Raw genomic sequence first — 23,126 nt, forward strand, 5'->3', positions numbered from 1 at the left:
AAATTTCCAAAAATTTTTGACTAATAATTAATATTTTTATGATTTTTTATCAAAAAACTAAAATTTAAAATTTAAAACATTTTGGAGATTAATTTTGAAAAACTTTATTTTCAAAAACTTACCATTGTATTTTAAATAAGTAGAAAAATTAGATAGATTTTAAGGCTCAAATACTATTTTTAAATATTTCATTTTCCAAATAACTTTATCTTTTCAAAATATATTTTATGATTAAAATAAAAATATTCTGTGTATAAAATTTTTTATCATCCTTAGATTAATTATGATTGATATGGAAAAAAATTATTTAGGATTTTTATAAAATTAAAAATAAATTTTAAATTGTTTTTATAAAAATAGATAATTAATTGATAAAAATTAATTATATGAAAATAAATTTTGATAAAAATACATATCACTGAAAAATCTATTTTGTACCTCTAAAAAAATTTACAATATTTTCCTAACTATTTTTTATAATTTTTCCTAACATTCATTTTGATGTGATCAAAGAGGGAGAAAGTTAGAAAGATTAAGTTAACGGGGAAGGTATAAGTTAAGGGAGAGGTATAAAATTTTATATTACTTTGTTGACTTTATTTCAAATTATATTTTCTGTTATAAATGCAAATTTACTTGTTTAAATTATTTCATTTTGGTTTAACCCTAACTTAACTTGGGTTGATGCACATAAAAAAAGGGAGATTATAAGTACCTCGGATTATTTTTGATGTGACCAACCGAGTTAAGTTAGGTTCTGCATTTTTTATGCCTTGTGTCGAAGTATGTAGGGACTTAGAAATATAAGAAGTCAAGCAAAAATGGTAGCTAGCGAGAAAGTTGGTAAGGTAAACGAGTTGACGAGCTTGGTACATCCATGGGATGAGGTACTGCGAAAGAGTACACCTTCAAATGAGAAGGATGCGTGCGACACTTCCAAAAGACGAGAAGTCAGGGAAGAAGACTTCTTGAGGAGAAGACCGGAGTTATGTTTGGGTGAGCTCAACTTTGGACAACCAGAACATCACCCAAGTGATTGGAACAAAGACAACTATTGAGTTGACTAGGTCTAGGCGCCTTGATCCCTTTGGGTCACATCATGCAACCGTTGCAGCGAAGAGTAGTGTGGAGCCATGTTAACTGACTCCAAGCACCTTGACTGCGTCCAGGCGCTCAGGAATTGATAAATACTTATCAAGAAGCCATTGGAGAGTGGATCGAGGTGACCACACCCAGGCGCCCAGACTGGGTCCAGGCTCCTAGACTGGGTCCAAATGCTTGGATCGAGTCTAGGCACCTGAGAGCTACCACATCAGCAAATAGCTACTTTGACCAGTGGGCTATAAATAGAGCTCTGATTCTTAAATTTTATGAAATATACTATATTCAAATTCTATTCTTTACTTCCATGCTTTCAACAATTGTAAGAGACTACTTCACTTTCGTCAATGGAGATATGTGAGTGGAACTTTTGAATTGTTTTGATTAACAACCATCTTAGTTGTAACCAAATAAAACTTCTTATCTCTTACTCTTTCTTATTCTTCCTCGCTTTCAGATTTCGATCCGGATGCTATCAGCGCGAGGTAGTTGTGATGCTTCAATTAGTCGTTGTCCAATTCTTCGAAAGATGACTCGTTCCAAGTCACTTTTTCTCATTCCTACATTTTGATGTTAAGTAATTTATTCATAGGCGAATCCTTTTCGGTTACCTTACATCATTTGTTTTTTTTGTGTAACTCGATGAGTTTATCCCAAAGTTCCTTTGTATTTTCGTATGAGCCAACGCGGTTCAGTTCCTCTTTCGTGAGTCTGCACTGGATTATGTTTAACGCTTTAAAGTCGATTTGCACCTTCTTTTTCATCTCTGGATTCTAATTTTTTAGGTCCATCAGAGTTCCGATGTTGTTGTTGATTTAAGTCTTGTATCCTTTCCGGATGTTAAACTATTGATCGAAGTTTGTCTTCAGGTACACTTCCATTCACTTCTTCCAATATGGAAAGTCATCCCCATTAAAGAAGGGGAACAAATGGTATTGTGTCCCTTATTTTGAGCCATTAATTTCTAAAAGACAAACTTGGAAATATTGTCAAGACTTGATCTTAGGGTAAGTAGTGTGGGAGAAAAGAAAAACTTGATTGGTGTTACACCAATTCAAGATATTACAGAAAGAGACGAGAAGACTTGTCCAAAGAGGAAATTGCACCAATTTGGACTATATTGAAAAACTCAAAATAAAAAAAGATTAAAAGAAAGTTTGAATGTCACTCCCTTGCTTAATTGGTGGTTGCACCAATTCAGAGTCAACTTGGCTCTGATACCACTTGTTGAATCATAAAGACGCTAAAGGGGAGGGGGTGAATAGCGTTTTTCACTTTTTTAAAAGTCAAGATTATGCAACAGATAAAAAGATAAAGAGAAAGAAGTTAGAAAGAAAAAGACAAGCATGCGCTAGCACAAGTAATTTTTTACTTGATTCGGAGCCTTCGAGGACTCCTACTCCAAGGCCCACATTCGTTGAGTACTTTCTTTAGGTAATCCACTAATAATTTGAAATGTTACAAAATTGAAGTACAAGAACTATAAGAAAAGGTTACCGACAATAGAGAACATGAAAAGAACATAATCGCTAGTTGTCAGAGGAATGTTATAGCATCTTAGGAGCTTTTTCAAAGCAATGCGCAGGAATGAAAGTCATAGCACTTGATGTTCTGAACCTGCTAGTCAAAGGCTTCTTTTATAGCCCAATCTAGGCGCTAGATCCCCTCCCAGGTGCATGGACTGTGCTGACATGGCTAGCTCTCGTCAAAACTTCATCTATGAAGTTTATCCACCTCTAGGCACCCGGACCTCCTCCAGGTGCTTGGACTGTTAACGTGGGTTCGGTCAGTTGTCATGCTCTAACTCAGCTTCTAGATGAATTTTTTTGGCCCGAGAGCCTAGACTAACTTCGGGTGCTTGGGTCACCCGGGTGCCTGGCCACCCGGCTTACGAAGCTGGTTCGAGTGCCTGGATCAACTCCGACTGCCCGGAGTCGAGGTGCCTGGATTCCTTCTGAGCACCCGAACACTCTTTTTTAACCTCTTCTTTCTTGCAAAAAAGAGTTAGTTCAGGCAACCAAAATATATTTATCCTATAAAATAAATTTAGTATAATACAATAAGATAATACTAGTAATTAGATTCTATCTCCTTAAGATCAGGATTTAGTCAAAGTCTTAGCTTAGGTTTCCCAAATAGACCTAAGCTGGATCGACGCATACTGTTTCCTCAACCAGGAACACATCCTCATGGGATCTCTCCTATAGTTGCTTTTCTTTTACTTACCAATTGTAATTACTTAACTTGCCTTTAACCCACCAAGTCTTCTCACCAGTTGTTAGGTCCGCAGATCCAACTGGATTTCGACCGATTGTTAGGCCCCGTAAATCTAACCAAACTTTTCGCCAGATATCGAGTCTCGTAGACCTATCTGGATTTCACACCAGCTATCGGGTCCTGTGAACCTAACTGGATTTCAGCCTGGTATCAAGTCCTCCAGACCTATCAGCTCCTGCACATTTGGTAAAGCAAATACATCACAAACACTCTAACTTTAATCCACTTATCATTCATTAAAATCTGAGTTAGATCATTAATGTAAATTGCACCAATAACGTCAAGTAGGTCAAGATTGACCAAATACTTGACAATCAATCAATATGTTAATTGGTCAAGTGAAAGGTCAAGTAGGTCAAGGTTGATCGAATATTTGATAATTAATCAATATCATTAGTTGGTTGATCAGATACTTGACAAGATATGAAAATTCTAAGTAGATCATGATTGACAAGATATGAATATTTGATCTAGAAGCAAATCAATTCAATTAATTTAGAAAATTAGTTGACTAATATGGTCAAATAGGTAAAAAAAGAATTGTTTTACAGGTTCAATGGTCGAATTCATCAAATTAGTTAACTGATTTATAGTCGACTGATAAGAAGAAATTAGCCTGAGCAGCAGCCTTTAAAAGATGATTTTGAAGAGGTTTGAAGCCGGTGCATTTCCGAGCAATAAGAGATCAAGAAAGCAAGATTTTGATTGTAAAGCCTTTTGAGATTGTATTTGTGTTTGTTTTCTTGTTTCTTATTGTGTTCTTTTAAGAATGAGTTTGTAGAGGCTTCTCTACTTTCGAAAACTTTTCGAGAAGAAGAGAGTTTATAATGAAAGAAGATCGCTAGTGTAGACTCTTGGATTAGTCATCTCAAGGAGGTGGATACTAAGTAAACTAAGGTGTTGTGCATGTGGAGTCAAGTTTGAAGCAAAGTTTCCACTGCACATTCAATGATGAGCACAAAACAACGACAAGAAGTGATCGAAGCTATTCACCCCACTCTATCTCACATGAGTCCTAACAAATTCAACTTGGTAAAATTAAAACAGGAGTATTAATCGATTAGTAAGACGTATCAATCAACCGATGAACTCTAAATCCCAAAATTGAAATTTTGAGATCTTTTTAGGGGTTACTACGTTAATTATGATTTTTGCTACCGTAACTAGGGTCATTACAATTCAATGGGTTTCTTTAAACCCTAAAATCAAGGGTTTGTTATAGTAATTAGGGTTTGCTATAGTACTTTGGAGTTGCTACAGTTCCGGGTTTCATTTTGTTATTGCAGTGTTTTCGTTACAATACTAATCGATTAGTGAGTCTCATTAATCGATTAGTGGCACTGTGCGAATATAATGCTTTCAAATTGATTGGTTCGATCGACTTAGAGCAATCAATCGATTGGTAAGGTAAAAAAATAGCCATTTTCCAAGTTAAATGGTCAAATATGATGGCAATCAATTGGTGAAGTCTATCAATCAATTGATAGGTGAAAATTAGCCCAAATACAACCCTATAAAAGAGGATTTTGTGGAGATTTGAAGGCGCCAGTTCTTGAGGATTTGAAGAAAAAGTGCTGCTCCATTTTCTACTACCAAGAGGTAATCCAAAGCAAGAAAAGAGTAAGCAAATCAAGATTCTTAATTGTAAAGTCATTTTTTATTTCTTTTGTAATTGTATTTGCTTTTCTTGTTCTGTTCTTGTAAAAACAAGTTTGTATGAGGCTTCTCCATCTTTGAAAAGTTTCTGAGAAGGAGGGCGTTCGTAGTGGAAGTGATTATTGGAATGGACCCTTGGATTAGTCACCTCAAGAAAGCGAATACCAAGTAAAATCTTAGTGTTGTGCATGTGGAGTCAAAGTTGATTCACGTTTCCGTTGTGTATTCAACAACGAGCACAAATCAATGACAAGAAGCAATCAGATCTACACCCCCCCCCCCTCCTCTAGCTTACACAAGTACTAACACATGTGACATGATATATACTTGATTTAGATGGTTCACTCAACGCATTCAATCGATCCAATTTGCCCAATCAATGTAAGCTAGTTGGTTCAGTAAACATTACTAACTGCACTTCTTTTCTTAGCTTAATTGGTTCAATTGGCATAGTCAATTCACTATGTTCAATTATCTAATTTGGCTCAATTAATCTATGCAACTTCTCATTCAGATTAGTTAGCTCGATTAGCTTAATCCAAATCATTTGCATAGCTTTCTTAGTTCGTTCAACCCGATTAATTTGTATGGGGCCCAACTAATGTGATTATCCCACCTAATTTGTCGAACTCAATATCCCCACTTAACCTAACCTAACTAATTCACTCTGTTTGTGCAATCAATCTTTAGGTTTTTGATGTTTGTTTGACAATATGTTTAATGGAGTCTGATCAAGATTGACCTAGTCAAGTAAGAAGTCTAGTTAGGTTAAGGTTGATCAGATGACTAGCAAAGGGATAGTACAATCAGGTGAAGGTTGACAAAATGACTAACAAAGGGAAAGTCTAAGTAGGACAAAAATAACCAGATGCTTGACAAGAGAAAAATCTTAAGGGAGTGAAACTTAGATAGTAAGAGACTTTGGAGGAGTGAACTCCAAGCAAGAGAAAAATCTTAAGGGAGTGAACTTTAGGTAGTGAGAAGCCTTGGAGGAGTGAACTCCAAGTAAAGGGAAAACTCTAGGAGAGTGAATCCTAGTTAGTGAGAAGTTTAGGAGGAGTGAATTAACCCTATGTAATGAGAAGTTCTTATTGGTACCCCATGATAGTTTTGATATGATAAACCAAGTCAGGTTAGATCATGTTAGTGTTTAACCCTTGTGTCTAAGTGTACAAGAGTTTAGGAACACAAGAAGTCGAGCGAAAGACTCAACTACCGAGAAGGATGACACGGGAAGGGAGCCGACGGGCTCGGTGCATCCGAGGGACGAGGTGCTGCGAAAGAGTACACCGGTGGATGAGAAGGACGTGCGCGATGTTCTGAGGGACGAGAAGCTGAAAAAGAAGTCTGCTTGAGAGGAAGACCAAGAAATGAGTTCGGGTGAGCCCGATCCCAGATGGCCAAAATCACCCAGGCAATCAGAGCAACAGAAGAGCAAAAAGAATGTTGGAAATACTGCAGGAGGCGCCTTCAAAGGGAGTTAAAGTCCTCCGCGCGCCTCTGCACCTTCACTGTGAAAGGCGCCTTCCATGGCTGGAGGGTGCCTTCGATCATAAGTATGAAGGTGCCTTCTAGCCTAATGGAAGACGCCTTCGACCAGGTTGAGTTTAGCCATTGCCAAAGGATAAAGCTTTATCCTTTGGCACCTTACTGGAGGCGCCTTTCAATCATGGATAACTTTTTCTAGGAGCTATAAAAAGACCCATAGACTTAGGAAATGAAAAATAACTTCTGTATTTATTTCCTAGCTACTTCTGAGCTTCCAACGAGTGTAAGAGGCTTCTCTGCCTTCAAAGAAAGAGATTTTTAGTGCATTTACTTACCTTGGATTAACAACTTTCCCAGTTATAACCAAGTAACTCTTTTGATCTCGTTTTATTTTTGTTGTTCAATTATTCTATTTTTTTTACTAGTCTGATTTAAAAGTTCGAGGAAGGTTTTTCTTAACAGCCAGTTCACCTCCCCTCCCTCCGGCCTACCTGGGCCAACAAGTGGTATAAAAATCATGTTCTTTTCAGAAAGACTAACTACTGAATGAAGAATACGATATGGCCGGATCAAACATCTACCCACCGAAGTTCGAGGGGGATTTCGCCAACTAGAAGAAGAAGATGGCGGTATTTTTCAAAACTGATTTCGATTTTCTTTTAATAATAGAATTTTATTTTGTAGTACCCGAAGGCAAAGAAAAATACCACTGGATCAAAAAGGAGCAGACCGATCTTGTGGCAAACGGCAAAGCAGAATTCTATCTGCTAAGCATCTTACCACCACAAGAAGTCTATCGGATTGGAGCTTACGAGTCTACAAAAGAGATCTAGGAGAAATTCCTGGAACTACACGAAGGAACCTCAGAGGCGAAACTCGCGAGACGAGATATGCTCAGAAACCAGATCAACAACATCAAACTAGAAGAAGGCGAAACTATTGCACACCTTCACTCAAGGATCAAGGAGTTCATCACTGGACTCACGAATCTCAGAGAAAAAGTAAGTAACCGAGATTCGCTAAGGTACGCTCTTAACACATCCCCGAAAAATACTGAATGTGTATCATTAGTAGATGCTTATTATATATCTAAGGATCTAGATTCAACTACTTAAGAAGAATTATTTTCAACTTTTGAAATCCATGAAATGAGATGTATAGGTTCGAAGAAGGAGTATAACATTGCCTTAAAGGCAAAGATGGATAAACAAGACACAGAATCTTCTCTCGATGATAGTGAAATAGAACTGATGGTACGTAAATTTAAAAATTTATTTAAAACTAAAAGATTTAATCAAGTGTAGCGTAGAAAAAGAATGATAAGATGCTACCACTGCAATGAAGAAGAGTATGTGAAAGATAACTATCATAAATTGAAAGACAAGGACAAGAGCAAGAATAAGAAGCCAACCCAAGCGAATAAGTACAAGAATATGAAGGCGACGTGGGACGAAATATTGTTCAAATAAAAAATTGAAGCCATCGCCGGACTTGCGCTAGTGGCAAGTCACTAAGAAGAAGGAGACAAAGCAAGCTCATCCGAAATGAGAATCGAAAGCATCAATGAAGGGGGAGTGACATCGGAAGAAAGAAGTACTTCAGGGGGAGCTTCGGATCACGGGATCGACAAGGTAAGTCAGGTACGATCTCTTCCTTCTGACAAGTTATTTCAATTTATTAAATTATTAATAAAAAATTATTATAAATTAGAAAAAGAAGTTAAGGAATTAAAATCAATACTAGCTAAATCTTGTCGATTAGAAGATTTTGATAAAATTAAAATTGAGAATGAAAAATTGTAAAAAAAGATAGAAACTTTAAAAAATCACACATGCTCAAATATTCAATATATTAGAAAATATAGTAGGTTGAATTGATACCTTAAATACCATAAGGGTCAAATTAAGAAAATTTCATAGAAATTCATACCTAAGAAATTTTTAATTAACCCAGTAAGAAAGACCCAATATTGGGTTCTAAAATCATATTTGGATTGAATATTTTTAAATTATAGCTTTCAGAGTAAATTAAATATAAATTTCTTTAAGAGGCTTTGTCTAGAAAGTGGTTGTTGTTCCAATATCTACGAAGATCTAGTGCCTCGCCATAACCTGGAAGACAATTATTGAAATAAATATTTAATTGACTATCTGTTAAACAATTAGATATTATAAAAATGGCTTAATTTTATGTTAAAAATTAATTAAATATTTTTTTATTCTTATCTTTTAAAATATTTAGAAATTTCTTTAGTTTTACTCTTAGACTTTTAAAGGAACCTCATTTTTAATGTGATCAAAAGGGAGAGTAGGGAAGAACAAGTCTAGAGGGTACTTGTAATTTTTTTCTTGCAAAAAAGTTAAAAAATTTTACTTGAAAATTTTTTAGTAAAAAAAAAGTTTTTATTTTATTTAGAAAAATTTTCTTACTTGCAATTTTTTTACTTGCAAAAATTAGAAATTTTTTTTAATTACCCTAACTTAACTTGGGTTTGATCACATCAAAAAGGGAGAGATTGTTGGTACCCCATGGTAGTTTTAATGTGATCAACCAAGTCAAGTTAGGTTCTGTTAGTATTTAACCCTTGTGTTTAAGTGTATAGGAGCTTAAGAACACAAGAAGTTAAGCGAAAAACGTAGCTAGCGAGAAGGATGACACAAGAAGGGAACCGATGGGCTCGGTATATCCGAGGGACAAGGTGCTACGAAAGAGTACACCGGTGGGCAAGAGGGACGTGCGCGACGTTCTGAGAGACGAGAAACCGAAGTGGAAGCCTACTCGAGGAGAAGACTGAGAAATGGATTCGGGTGAGCTCTATCCCGGATGGTCAAGATCACCCACGTGATCGGAGCAACAGAAGAGCAAAAAGAAGGCTGGAAATACTGTTGGAGGCACCTTCAAAGGGAGTTGAAGGTGCCTTCAAGACGCCTCCGTGCGCCTCTGCACCTTCACTGTGGAAGGCGCCTTCCATGGATGGAGGGGCGCCTTCGATGAACAGTATGAAAGAGCCTTCCAGCTTTATGGAAGGCACCTATGACCAGGCTGAGTTTAGCCGTTGCCAAAGGATAAAGATTTATCCTTTGGCGCCTCATTGGAGGTGCCTTCCAGCCTGTTGGAGGTGTCTTCTTGCCACGGATAACTCTTTCCAAGGGCTATAAAAAGACCCTTGGACCTAGGAAATGAAAAACAACTTCTGTATTTATTTCCTAGCTACTTTATGAGCTTTCAACGAGTGTAAGAGGTTTCTCCACCTTCAAAGAAGGAGATCTTTAGTGTGTTTACTTGCCTTGGATTAACAACCTCTCAGTTGTAACCAAGTAACTCTATTGGCCTCATTTTTTTTGTTTGTTCATTTACTCTATTTTTTTTACTAGTCCGAGTTAAAAGTTTGAGGAAGGTTTTTCTTAATAGCCAGTTCACCTCCCCTTCCTCCAGCCTACCTGGGCCAACAATTTTGGAGGAGTGAACTCCAAGAAAGTGTGACTAAAACAATATTTTTGGTCGACTGCGCATGGTTGATAGGACTAGCATATTTAGATGACTAAAGTATATGTTTCTTACACTATTTCACTTTACAATTCTATCTATTGTGTTAACTTAGTATTGTAAGAAAGTCTTAATAGATTGGGTTAATCTGACACTAAGAAAAAGAAAAAGTAAAAGTCCAAATAGGTCAGTCAGATAGGATGTTTAAGAAGTAAATAAGGTAAGTTATAGAGAGGTCTTTTAGTTATGGAAGGCCATAAGGACACGTCCCAGTTGGGACAACTTTAGGTGTTGATTTGACTAAAAAATCAAAGGAAGTTTCTAAGTCAAGATCAGACAGGCTTAACTGTTAGACTCATTTATGCATAATTATATTGTTTCTAATCTTATTTTGCATAACTACTATTATTATTGTGCTAACTATTGGAGTTGCAAGGTTGTAAACAAAATTTCACATTAAAAATACATAAAAAAGATCATGGACTTATAAGAAAAAATATCCCCCCATTGGTTTAAGTTCTTTTGGGTAAAGCTTAAAAATAAAATCATAAGGGCTTAGGACCAAAGTGGACAATATCATACCATTATGGAGATATCTAAATTCCTTCAGTTTTAATAATTGGCATCAGAACTTAGATTTCTAAAAGGTCTACCCGTCAACTATACACAAGATCTATAGTCTAATTGAGATATGTGAGTAAAATATTAACATCGTACAAAGAAAGTGGGGGCTCTTATGTCCATATTAAGAGGACTAGACACCAAATAGAAAGTCTTGATGGACAACTAAGCAAAGAAGCCCTAGTTGCGGCTATACCTAGTAAGTTAGTTAGACTGAGGGGTAAGAAAGTCTTAGTAGGTCGGGTGGATCGAGGGGCAAGAAAACCTAATAGGTCATGACCAAGGGGTAAGAAGACCTAGTAGGTTGAGGATCAGATGTTAAATGAATAGGTTTTTCTACATGAGAGGGGTCTTGTGGTCCTTTGTTTGAGGAAGGCTTGTTGGGGTTGCAAATAAAGTCTTACATTGAAAACACATTGAAAAGATTATGGGCTTATAAGGAAAAATTATCTCTATTAGTATGAGGTATTTTGGATAAAATTTAAAATTAAAACCATGAAGGGTTAAACCCAAAGTGAATAATATCATACCATTGTGGAGATATCTAAATTCATTTGGTCATAACAGTAACTCTTTTTTGTAGAAAACGGAGAACTCAGTTGGCCGAAGGGTTCGATCGACAAAACATTATGGTCTGGTCGCTCGATCCATGCAGATAAACATATGTCATATCCGAATCCAGCAAAGAAAGAAATAAAGGTCCAGTCTATTAGGACTTAAAGATTTCAGATATCTCCACAATAATATGATATTGTCCACTTTGGGCTTAAGCCCTCATATATTTATTTTTGGGCTTTATCCAAAATACCTCATACCAATAGAGATATCTTTATCTTATAAGCCCATGATATTTTCCATGTATTTTCAATATGGGACTTTGATTGTATTTCCAACAATCCTCCTCTCAAACAAAGGACCACCATTATTCTCATGATTCGGGCCTCCCCTCAAGCATCGGGTCACTCTTGACCTACTCAGGACCCCCCTCAAGCATCGAGTCACTCTTGACCTACTCAGGACCTTTCCTCAAGTATCGGGTCACTCTTAACTTACTCAGGGTCTCCTCTCCTCAAGCATTAGATCACTTTTGACTTGCTCAGGGTCTCCCCTTAAGCATCATGCCATTGGCCTACTCAGGGCCTCCCCTACTTCGTCAAGGTTCTACCCACATGGTTTGATCTAGATCATGGCTCTAGCTCGTGCTTCTTTCGAGGGTTAATCCGATGAAGAGTGACCTCGCTCTAATATCAATTGTTAGGACTAAAAGATTTCAGATATCTCCATAATAGTATGATATTATCCATTTTGGTTTTAAGCCCTCATGAATTTATTTTTGGGCTCTACCCAAAAGGCCTCATACCAATAGAGATATCTTTATCTTATAACCCCATGATCTTTTTGTTAGGATCGACGGTCGAGGCAAGAGAGGGGGGGGGTGTGAATAGCCGACCCCAAATTCGCGTTTCTTCCTACAATTTTAGTTAGCGCAGTGGAAATACAATGTAGAAATGAAACAAAGAATAGCAAACCTTAAACTCGACAATGTAACGAGGTTCGGAGATGAAACTCCTACTCCTCGGCGTGTCCGTAAGGTGGACGAAGCCTATCAATCCGTCGGTGGATGAGACCCCGGATAACCGGCTAATATGAACTCCTTCTGGGTGGAGAAACCTCGCCACAATCCCTTTTGCAACAGCAATAAAGGAGTACAAGAAATAAAACAAGAAACAATGGATAATCTGAATGTAACTACACTCTACCAAGTTTGCTTGCCTTCTTCTCGTCGACTTGATGAAGCAGAAACTTCACGATGCCAACAGCAGCTGATCAACCGGTCGAGGAAGCTCACACGAAGCTTTAGCAAAGCTCAAATCGCAGTGAGAAGGAAGAAGAAGAAGCACTGTAGCAGCCAGAGCCCTGACCTGTTATATAACCTGCGAAGAAGACACATAAACTAGCCGTTGTGTCGCAACGGCTAGGGCTCAGGCACACTCCTGATCGGTCCAAGAGTGTTCGATCGGTCATGGGACCGATCGGGACTTAGCGTCGGTCCCCCGATCAGCCATCTCCATCTCGATCGGACTCGATCGTGGACCGATCGAGCCTTAGGCTGATCGGTCCCGATCGATCAGCCAACTCTGTGAGTTGGTCTCGTCTCGATCGGTCTCGGACCGATCAATAACTCTCTCGATCGTTCGATCGGTCACCGACCGTCGATAACTCGATGTATCATGGATCGATCCATCGATCAATCCACACCTTTTGTATTTAAACCAAGTCCCAAGCCTTCCAAACCAACATCCGGTCAACCTTGACCTATTGGTACATCATGCTTAGCATCCGGTCACTCCCTTGACCTGCTAGGACTCCCCGCCAAGTGTCCGGTCAATCCCTTTGACCCACTCGGACTTTCTCCTTCGTGCCAAGTATCCTGTCACTCCCTTGACCTACTTGGACTTCCCAACACCAGATGTCCGATCATCCTTGATCCATCTGGATTTTCCCTTGCCCAGCTTCACTCACCAGGACTTTCACCTAGCTTCACTTACTAGGATTTTCACCTGGCTTCCCTCACCAGGATTTCCAATCTGCCTGGCTTCACTCACCAGGACTTCCAAACTGCCTAGCTTCACTCACTAGGGCTTTTACCTGGCTTCACTCACCAGGATTTTCCATCTGCCTGGCTTCACTCACCAGGACTTCCAAACTGCCAAGCTTCACTCACTAGGACTTTTCCGTGCCAAGTCTTCATACTTGGACTTTTTCGTTGCCAAGTCTTCATACTTGGACTTTTCCCGTGCCAAGCTCCCTGCTTGGACTTTTCCGTGCCAAGTCTCCATACTTGGACTTTTCCCGAATCAAGTTAACTCAAGTCGGGTCAACCAGGTCAACCTTGACCGAAGGTTGCACCCACAATCTCCCAAGTTTGTATTCTTGTCAAACATCAAGATACAATTTTTCTATTCTCGTCAAACATCAAAATACAACTCGAGTCAGGTCAACTCGAGTCGGGTCAACCATGTCAACTTTGACCTAAGGTTGCACCAACACTTTTTTATATATTTCCAATATAGGACTTTGATTGTATTTCCAACACAGTTGACCGATCATGAGGATCACTTAATCGAACAAATTTGGTAACCAGAGATCAGATATGATCGAATCAGTTAACAAAGGAAACTCAAAAGATCAGTCAATCGAATATTAGGTGGTCAACCGAATAAATATGGTAAGGATAAATTGGATAAGATCAGATCAAGCAATAAAGGAAATTCTAATGTTTAGTCGACCGATCAAGAGGGTCATTGACCGATAAGGTAGGCTTCGCAGAAGATATATCTGGGTAAATCATGAATTTGTACACGAACCCAAGCAGTTTCTGGAGATCGGTCGACTAAAAAGTGGTTTGGTCGACTGGATGAAAAATTTATAAAAGAAACCTCAAGGTCCGAGGCTGGATAATTAATTTTCTCCAATCCTTTTCTGTTGCTATGTTCGTGCAAGTGCTGATATGCCAAAACTCTCTGATGACCAACACCACAATTCTACATCTCGGTGTTGTTGGTTTCTTTACTTTATTGTACTTCATTTAATAGAGGTTTAGTAAACTTGTTACTATCCTCACTTCATTGTACGAGCTTTCCTCCTCTTAAAATTTTTGGAAAGGAGACACTATAGTGGATTACCTATTCGGAAACGATTCAAGGAATTGTGAGTCTTGAAATAATAGTCGCTGGACCACAAACCAAGTAAACCAACCTTGTCTTTACATATCTCTATCTTTGTTTGGTTTTATAAAGAAAAGAAAGTTGCATTTTACGGTCCTACACACTTGACTTGATAATTCCACTCGACTTGACCATCTTCACCTTTCGACCTAGCTCAATATGGTCATCTAGACTGATTGACCTACCCAATTCTACTAATTTGGCCAACTCATTGATTGACCTAACCTTCACAACTAACTGATTCATCTGACCCACTTGCCCCAATCGATCCACTCAACACACTTGGCCCAATTGATCCACCCAACTTGCCTACCTTGAGCGGTTCAATCGACTTTCCAAGGTTGCTCATCTCATCCATCTTGATTGGATTACCCTCTTCATTAGTTCACTTCATCTAGTTTGCCTCTTCAATTCGAATCCCTTGGCCTACACGGTTTCAACCCTTTCGTTTTGTCCAATAAGTGGGCCAATAACACTATCTAGGTTAAATTGGCTAAGCAAATTGAATTGACCAACCGAGAGACAAGCTAGACTACCAATCAAACAAATCGATAGAGGCCAAATAAATCAACTAGGCTAGACTAATTGTATAACTTAAGCAAGCTCAATAATTATTTCTTTTAAAGCTCTTTCTTATCTATCATTTGTAATATTCTTTATATCAAATACAAAATAATAATAATTATATAATTCCTTAACTATTTACATTAATCAAATTAATTTTTTTTTACTTACAATTAACACAACTTAATCTCTATTTTTCCCCTTCATTAGGAATCATCTCAATTTCATTGACTTCAAATTTTATATCTCCTTATACATTCATGATCTTTTCTATATATTTTCCTTATACATTCATAATCTTTTCTATATATTTTCAATATGAAACCTTATTTGTAACCGTTACAACCTAACAATTTAAACTTTAAATAAAAAATTCTAATCTCACACTAAACACGTTGCGTAGCTACTAGGTAACGTCGACCCTAAATACATTGTAGTATTTACAAAGTAATTTCTACATGTGGAAACTACCTAATAACTTCTAGAATAGCACAGGTCGAGTGTACTTGCAAAATAAAATCATAAAAAAAGCACCCATTTATTTTTTTTTTTAAAAAAAACACATTTTAATGATTTGTAAAATTTAAAGGCCCTTTTATTTTTGTCCTAGTTATTTTGCATTCCATAAAATTATTATGAACCAAAAAAATAAAATAATTTACACTTCCAAGTTAAACTTTGATTGAAAATTTAAAAAGTACTCTTTGTGTTAAGTAATTTTCTATTATAATTACTTGATAATTTTAAACATGTTAAAATAACTTTAACTAAAACTCCTACGATAGTAAGTAATGATAACTTGAAACATAAATAAAAAGGATTTTTTATAATGATAATGAAATTAAAGATGATTTCCTACCTTTAACTTATAAAAAAGTAAGTAATTTAATACTGTTATTTAATTTTATCAAAATTGCTTAAAGTAAAAAATGATCCAATAATAATATAAAATATTTTAATATTAATTAAAATGGTAATAGTGATAAACAGTCGTTTTTATTTTTTTTGCTTAATTGTATTTTACCTCCGATATTATTAGAATAAACAGAGCGGTCCAAAACGGCGAGGTATGGTATGGGTGAGTGTGGCAGCGTGTTCCCGGATAAACTCCAGTTGACTGTTGACCCCTTCCTCCTCCTCCTCTCTCCCGCCCCGGTTAACCCACGCCGGCCACTCTGCCGCCGCCCAGCTCGAACCACGCAACCACCACTAGAAGCTCCCCTCCATATCCATCCTCCAGTCGCCACTTTGACTCATCGCGGTAAATCCCAACAGTGACAAGGGCCAGCATTAATATCGGCAAATGGAGTAGTTGACTGACAATAATGACCGCTCCAGCCTTGCGGACGGATTACTGATCACTGATGGCTGATTAAGAAGAAGAAGAAAAAGACATCAGAGGAGCGTTTTTATTCTTTGTTTAATTTCGCGGGCGCAGCGTCGGAGAGAGGTTTATGGGATCCAGGAAGGAGAGCTACGAGTTAATTTTCTTTTACCGGCGAAATCTGTGTTGACGAGGACAGTTCCAAGTTCCGCCTCCGCCTACCCTCTCCAGGTCCTGACAAAGGAGAGTAATTGATGGATTTGAGCAGCGGTGAAATTTAAAGCTGTCGATAAGGTTGCTTGTTGCAGAGGAATTAATTATTTAATCTCCTGTTGCTGCAGGAAGCTGAGTTATTAGCGTCCATGGCGATGGCGATGAGGCGGTTGCAGTATATATGGGAATGGCGGATCTGGAAGAGGTGAACGGAAGAGGAAGAGAAGATTAGATAATTGAGGCGCAGCGTAGTGGAGGAGGGAAGCGCTGCAGGGAGAGAGGAATGGGAACGGGAGGGTGGCGGAGAGCTTTCTGCAAGGCGGTCCGGCGGGAAGCGCCGGAAGCGATGGCGGCGGAGGAGGCCGCCGCGACCCTCAGTCATGGCCCCAGTCCGAGGAGCTGCGCCAAGCTTGGATTTTTATCCGGCGGAAGAGGAGGCAGCAACCCGCCCACGCCGCGGATGGCGACGCCGGAGCTAGGTGACCCGCCGGCCGCTGCGCACGCGTCGGACAGCTCCACTCCTCGGAGTCGCAGTCCAGCGCTGTTTCATAGGAAGGCCTTCTCCACCCCTTCGTCTCCGAGATCGCCTTCCAAATTTGCTTTCTTCAAGAACCTATCGAAGGTACCTTTTTCTTTGAATCGATCTGATCTGATGGTCGAAGAGATTCGCAGCTTTTGTTTGGCTGGGAGATTTGATTGCAGAATCATGGAGGAGGGCGTTGCAGTTGCTTTTTGGCTTTACGGCTTTTTGTTCTCATTTCTGAAGTGCACTTCTTGTTCTTCGGCAGAGTCGATGCCGGATTTGTTCGCAGAGCCTGAAGGCGAGCCAAGAAATGCCGGTGTTTACGGCGGAGTGTTCCCACGCCTTCCACTTCCCCTGCATCGCCGCCCACGTTAGAAGCCACGGGGGCCTCGCGTGCCCTGTGTGCTCCGCCGCCTGGCGCCAGGCGCCCTTCCTTTCCGCCGTGCATCGCCGTGAGGAACGTACGGAGCCAAGAATGGCCGGCGAGGCGGAGAACCAGAATCCGAATCGGAGAAGCTCCGGCGTCGGCAGAAGTGGCACCGTCAAAGGCAGCAGAGTCGCCGTCGCGGATGCGTCTTCCGCCAAGGTCTACCACGACGACGAGCCATTGCTCCTTGCGCCGAAGACAAACCAAGCAGGCGGTGGGCGCTTTAATCCCATACCGGAAGCTGCCGACGAGGACGACAAGAACGAGGAAAGTGGCGACCAAGGCGAGCTCCATGGTCTCCTTCAGTCAACGCCGAAATCGCGGGTCGGCGGCGTCCATGTGATCGTTATGCCGCAGGCGGCCCTGCTGTCCGAAGGGCGGCGCCACCGGAACTACGTGGTGGCGATCAAGGTAAAAGCGCCGCCGTTGCGGTCTGCGCCTCTTCTCTATCAGACCCGCGGCCGCGCCCCGGTCGACTTGGTGACGGTTCTGGACGTGAGTCAGGGCATGACGGGAGAGAAGCTCCAGATGCTGAAGCGTGCGATGCTGCTGGTTGTGTCGTCGTTGGCCCCCGCCGATCGGCTGTCCATGGTGGCCTTTTCGGCATCGGTGGGCGCCAAGAGGCTTCTTCCTCTCCGGCGGATGTCGAGGCAGGGCCAGCGCGCCGCACGGCAGATCGTCGAGCGACTCGTCGTAGTGGGCGGCGAGATCGGAGCTGCCACCACTGTCGGCGACGCCCTCAGGAAGGCTACGAAGGTGCTGGAAGATCGCCGGGAGCGCAACCCGGTGGCCACCATCATGCTCCTCTCCGACGCCGGGCAGCAGCAGCACCTCTGCGAGCAAGGACAGTCCAATGAAAGCAACATCCACATTAGCGACGAAACCGGCGGCACCGGCTTCGGCGATCTCCGGCCTCATTCACTGTCGACAACCACCACAGCTGTCGCCACCACGCGCTTCGCACATCTGGAAATCCCCCTCGAAGATGCAGACGGAGCAGAGGACGCACTGCAGAGGAGCCAAGGGCCGTCGGAGGACGCTTTCATCAAGTGCGTCGGCGGCCTCGTGTCGGTGGTGATGCAGGACGTCCGCCTCCAACTAATGTTCCTGTCAGGCGAAATCTGCGCCGTGTACCCCACCAGCGGCGGTTGCGGCGACGTGGTTATTGGCTCAGGGAGCTCTGTTCTCCGCATGGGGGATCTCTACGCAGAGGAGGAGAGAGAGCTTCTGGTCGAGCTGCGAGTGCCCTTGCCAGCGATGGCGGAGACATCCAACAACCACCACCAGTTGACTGCCAAATGCAACTACTGCGATCCGACCACCCACGAGCTATCATTCGGAGACGAGCAGGTGCTTCCACTGCCGCCTCTCTGCCCGGAGCTCGGCGGAGGGTCCCTGAGGCTCCGCAACGTCTTTGTCTCAACCAGGGCGATTGCAGAGTCGCGCCGCCTCGCGGAGCTCTCGGACTACAACACTGCCCACCACTTGCTCTCCTCCGCCCGCATGTTGCTGCTTCAGTCGGCTTCCGAAGTCCAGGACCACCATCTTGTCCGCAACCTGGACGCGGAGCTCGCCGAGCTACAGCAGCGCCGGCGCTGCCTGGCGCATCACCAGATTTACCATGATCAGCCGCAAGAGGAGGCGGCGCTCTCTCTGGCCGGGAGGCAGCGACGGAGGAGCGAATCCCCTGCGGAGCCGCTGACCCCGACATCGGCTTGGCGCGCCGCCGAGCAGCTGGCCAAGGTGGCCATCATGCGCAAGTCCATGAACCGGGTCAGCGATCTGCATGGGTTCGAGAACGCCCGGTTTTAGAAAAAAGACCGAACCAAATCCTTACATTTATAAATCATAATTTCTTTTTTCCTTTTTCTTTTTGTAAACATTATTAGCAGAGAAGAAAATTGGAAAACTTCATGGAATATCATTGTCAAAATTGTGACTTTGTAAGTTACAAACAATGGAAGAGAAGTGAAAACTTGTTCTTCTTTGCATAATAAATATTTATAAGTTTTGAATTTTGAGTATTGTATCTTTACTAATTTATAAATACTCTTTCGTTTAGATGTGATGTTGGACTAAGTAACATTCTCCACTTACATAATCTAAATATTAACATATAATATAAATGCTTTTGTTTAATTTAACTGATTTCTTTATTTAGTTTAATAAATTATGTTTTCTTAATTTATAATTTAAAGATGATGTTGATGAGGATAAATTGACTGAGATATTTTTTTGAGCTTTTTTTTAAAAAATAATATGAATATGAATCAATATATAATTTAATTATATGAAGTGATATCAGATTTAGTATATTAATTGAAGAAAATGAGAGAGAGAGAGAGAGAGAGAGAGAGAGAGAGAGAGAGAGAGAGAGAGAGAGAGAGTTAGATGGCCACATTAATTGAGATGGATGAGCATGCTTTAATGGTGAACAAGGAGAGGGCAGGTGATTCCCTCAAATCTCTTTCAAACATAATTTTAGGGTGTTTGCCAACTAAGAGATTGGCCAGCCAAACAATTGACAAAAGAGATTGCTGTGCAGAAGTTTGAAGAATTTATAAACATGGTTAATGATAAATGAAGCATCAACATCACTGAGTGGGAAAGAATAGCTATGTGCATCATCTAATTTTTCACCAAAAAAATAATATAAGAAAAAACTATTGCACAATTGAATACATAAACAAGTCCAATTTAAATCGGAAATAGACCCAACTCAGTTGTGACTCATCCTAGACTTTTTTTTTCATCCTAGACTTAAATACATGATATCCAGTCAGATTCCAGGGATGCATTTACATCATTCACACCCTAAATAATACACAAAGAAGTATTGAGTCAACTAGCCATGCAACTATTCCACACATTCAAATAGATTCTGCAAGTGATTGATGCTCCTTATGATTTAGTATAAACATAGGTAAACTCATATCGAGCCCCAATCATATAGTAATTGCTCTAAGATGTAAGGCACGAACTTCTTCAATATTGGAAGACATCATATACCCTACTCAAGCAAGCAACAATGCAAGTTTATAAGCCACTACTCTAATCCACTCAACCATGATACATAGGATGAAGATTGCCCCATGCTCGATGTTATCTAAGTTAATTAATCATTTTTTTTAATCACATGACTTGATTTTGAGATACATACACACTGAAACCTCGCTGGAGTTTCAGTAGAGAATATTAAGGCTTGTTTTGCAAGACTATCAAAAGGTTTTTACAAAACACAACACATTAAAAAGAAACTTGAGGTGATATTTCAAAAGTTCTTAGAATAAACTCTAAATTCAACTGCCAAATCTGATGTAATCAAGCAAATCACCATCGTCACATTCAGATGATACCAATCTTATTCGCAACATCAAGGGCATCGTAGTCAGGCGTCAATCTCACATATGCCTTCTTAGTTCCATCAGGCCTGGTCAAAGTGCAAAATCATTACACATTAGCCAAAAGCGTTGTCTGGAGCAACACTTGCAAAAGAAAGACTACTAACCTGATCAGAGTATTCACTTTCTTTGCCTGAATATCATACATTTTCTTTACCGCGGCCTTGATCTTCTTCTTATCAGCTCTAAGGTCGACGATGAAGACGAGCGTGTTGTTGTCTTCGATTTTCTTCATTGCAGATTCAGTGGTCAAGGGATACTTGAGAATTTGATAGTGATCCAACTTGTTTCTTGGTGGAGCACTGATTCTGGGGTATTTAGGATTTCTGGGCTTTGTAAGTGTCTTCGGCCGATGGAAAGTAACAGAGGTCCTAATCTTCTTGCCCTTCTTCTTAAGAGTTGATCCCAACTTCACAGCCTTGGCAACTTTCTCAGCCTGCACTTTGTCATCAGGTTTCTTCGAGGTAGCTACTAGCACATTAGACAGAAAATTAATAAAAAGGCAACAGTTAGATAATATGAAAAGTGAGTAACAGAGAACCAATGATGATCCAATTCTTTTCTTCCCAACCAATTATGCAACCAAGATTGCTCATTTCAGCAATGGACATTCTGATATATGTGCATAAGATGCTTCAGGAAGGAACTACTCCCATTCAAATTTCAAACTGTTTGATTTCTAAAATTTAGATAACTGGGTTTACTTGGGTGGAAATCTAGTAGGGGAAATAAGAGGGAGAAACAGCTAGCTGATTAGATTTAACACCAATTCCCCTAGACTGAAGGTCAGAATGTGGTCAGATTGAACCAGAACAACAGTGCATTAGTAAGTACCTTGGCATGAATGGCATTGCACCATTCACTTTTTATAGAAAGCTTCATCTCACCCTCTTCCAATTTTACAACTTTTAGATTCTACCCACTTGTTAGAAACTTATAATTGCCAGGATATGAAAAAAAAAAAAAAGTGGTAGAACTTGTTGTATTAATTTTTCAAAAACAAGTTCCATCAACTAAACTACACAGCCTTTTTCTTACAATATAGACAACTGAAAGGTATGTATTTTAAGAAAAGAGAAAAAGAAAAATAGCATATCATGGTGAAAATATCACACTAATAGCTACTCTCAGCCATATTAAGTTGCTTTAGGGAACCAAATTGTCTTATTACTCAGGGGGCTTTCAAATTACCAACTCAACAATTTGATCACATAACAAGACTATAAACATTTTAAATCATTAAAAACATTCTAGTACTCCAATGCACATATGGAGGGAGATATAAATTACTCATACTTCACAGAATAGAGGTTCCAGTTTAATATACTTTGATATAGGAAAAACTGAGTCACGATTATAAAAAAAAATTCACTTGACTATAATCCATAATATCAGTATTAACAAAGAACGTCAGTTAAAAAAATGTATCAATGAAATCAATTTTAGTAACTTTCAGGTGATCAACACTTGCACAAACATGAAGGTGCATTATTTAACTCATAGAAGATAAAGTGAAATATTAAAATGTCTAAATTTTGGTATTAAATGAAATTTTCCATGGTGGTTAAAATATAGTCTACAGCACATTAATGCAAAATAGAAGAAACGTACCTTTTGGAGCCATCTAATCTTGTTCAAAAAGTTATCTGATCTAATGAACGGCAGCCACTAGACAAAAATCCAAATTACAATGCATAAAACTTCAGAATACATGGTAATTGACAGTGTTATAAAGATGAAGTCAAGAAATTCAATAAATCTAAGCAACAACAAACATAATTTTTTTCAACTTGATTACTGGTTGGCGGTAGCCCGCTTGTTTCCAGATCAATAGTGAATAAAATTCCAACACTTAAGGAAAAAAAAAAGACCAACAAGTTTGTTTTATACAGAGTTGATTCATATGATCAACACTGGAATTGCCACTAAAACTCAAGAAGGGCACTGAAATTGAATTCCTAAGGGGAAAAAAACTATTGCTTCCACGAGTTACGAAATGCAATCGATTTCAAGGCTGAAAAGGCAGAATGGGAAACACAAACTCAAACAGCATAAACGCAAAGGACAATAAATCGAATGCACGACCGACGAAAGGATCAGATTTAGAAATATGGAGACGAGAAGGAAGAGGAAGATACCTAGCTTCGAATCGATCCGCCGCCGGGGAAGTGTTCGAGCAAAACCCTAGCCATGGAAGAGCAAGTTATGTAGAGCGAGAATCATGTCCGTTAAATTTTTGCCGCACATGACCGGTCGCATAGGACTCTCTGGGATTGTTTTGGACATTATTTACCATTATTTTAAAGGTGCGGTTGTA

The 23,126-nt window shown here is 39.8% G+C and overlaps 2 protein-coding genes across 4 annotated transcripts; one reads left to right on the forward strand and one right to left on the reverse strand.

Moving 5' to 3' along the window:
• The first annotated feature begins 15,973 nt into the window (after nucleotides 1–15,973).
• LOC122020103 (E3 ubiquitin-protein ligase WAV3-like) lies at nucleotides 15,974–19,426 on the forward strand. 3 transcript variants are annotated; one of them, XM_042577866.1, is made up of 3 exons: nucleotides 15,974–16,515; nucleotides 16,587–17,080; nucleotides 17,247–19,426. In XM_042577866.1, the coding sequence occupies exons 2-3, from the start codon at nucleotides 16,742–16,744 to the stop codon at nucleotides 19,218–19,220; spliced, it is 2,313 nt and encodes a 770-aa protein (XP_042433800.1). In that variant the 5' UTR covers nucleotides 15,974–16,515; nucleotides 16,587–16,741; the 3' UTR covers nucleotides 19,221–19,426. The 3 variants fall into 3 exon arrangements, with proteins under 3 accessions (XP_042433800.1, XP_042433799.1, XP_042433798.1); XM_042577865.1 differs by having other exon boundaries at nucleotides 15,974–16,476; XM_042577864.1 differs by having other exon boundaries at nucleotides 15,974–17,080.
• A 1,089-nt stretch (nucleotides 19,427–20,515) lies between these two features.
• Nucleotides 20,516–23,078, reverse strand: LOC122021594 (60S ribosomal protein L23A-like). Its single transcript, XM_042579718.1, has 4 exons — nucleotides 22,948–23,078; nucleotides 22,421–22,477; nucleotides 20,917–21,277; nucleotides 20,516–20,838 (listed from the first exon to the last, which is right to left on the reverse strand). The coding sequence occupies exons 2-4, from the start codon at nucleotides 22,431–22,433 to the stop codon at nucleotides 20,754–20,756; spliced, it is 459 nt and encodes a 152-aa protein (XP_042435652.1). The 5' UTR covers nucleotides 22,434–22,477; nucleotides 22,948–23,078; the 3' UTR covers nucleotides 20,516–20,753.
• Between the last annotated feature and the right edge of the window lie 48 nt (nucleotides 23,079–23,126).

The sequence above is a fragment of the Zingiber officinale genome, chromosome 9A (assembly GCF_018446385.1).
Source record: "Zingiber officinale cultivar Zhangliang chromosome 9A, Zo_v1.1, whole genome shotgun sequence".
In the NCBI taxonomy this organism is placed as follows: Eukaryota; Viridiplantae; Streptophyta; class Magnoliopsida; order Zingiberales; family Zingiberaceae; genus Zingiber; species Zingiber officinale.

What these genes read in the sequence shown, in the direction of transcription:
- LOC122020103 (XM_042577864.1), top strand. Translation starts at nt 16,742, where the DNA reads ATGGGAACGGGAGGGTGGCGGAGAGCTTTCTGCAAGGCGGTCCGGCGG. An exon ending in TCTTCAAGAACCTATCGAAG is followed by an intron (nt 17,081 to 17,246) that starts GTACCTTTTTCT and finishes GTTCTTCGGCAG; the next exon opens with AGTCGATGCCGGATTTGTTC.
- LOC122021594 (XM_042579718.1), bottom strand. An exon ending in AAAGTGAATACTCTGATCAG is followed by an intron (nt 20,839 to 20,916) that starts GTTAGTAGTCTT and finishes CACTTTGACCAG; the next exon opens with GCCTGATGGAACTAAGAAGG.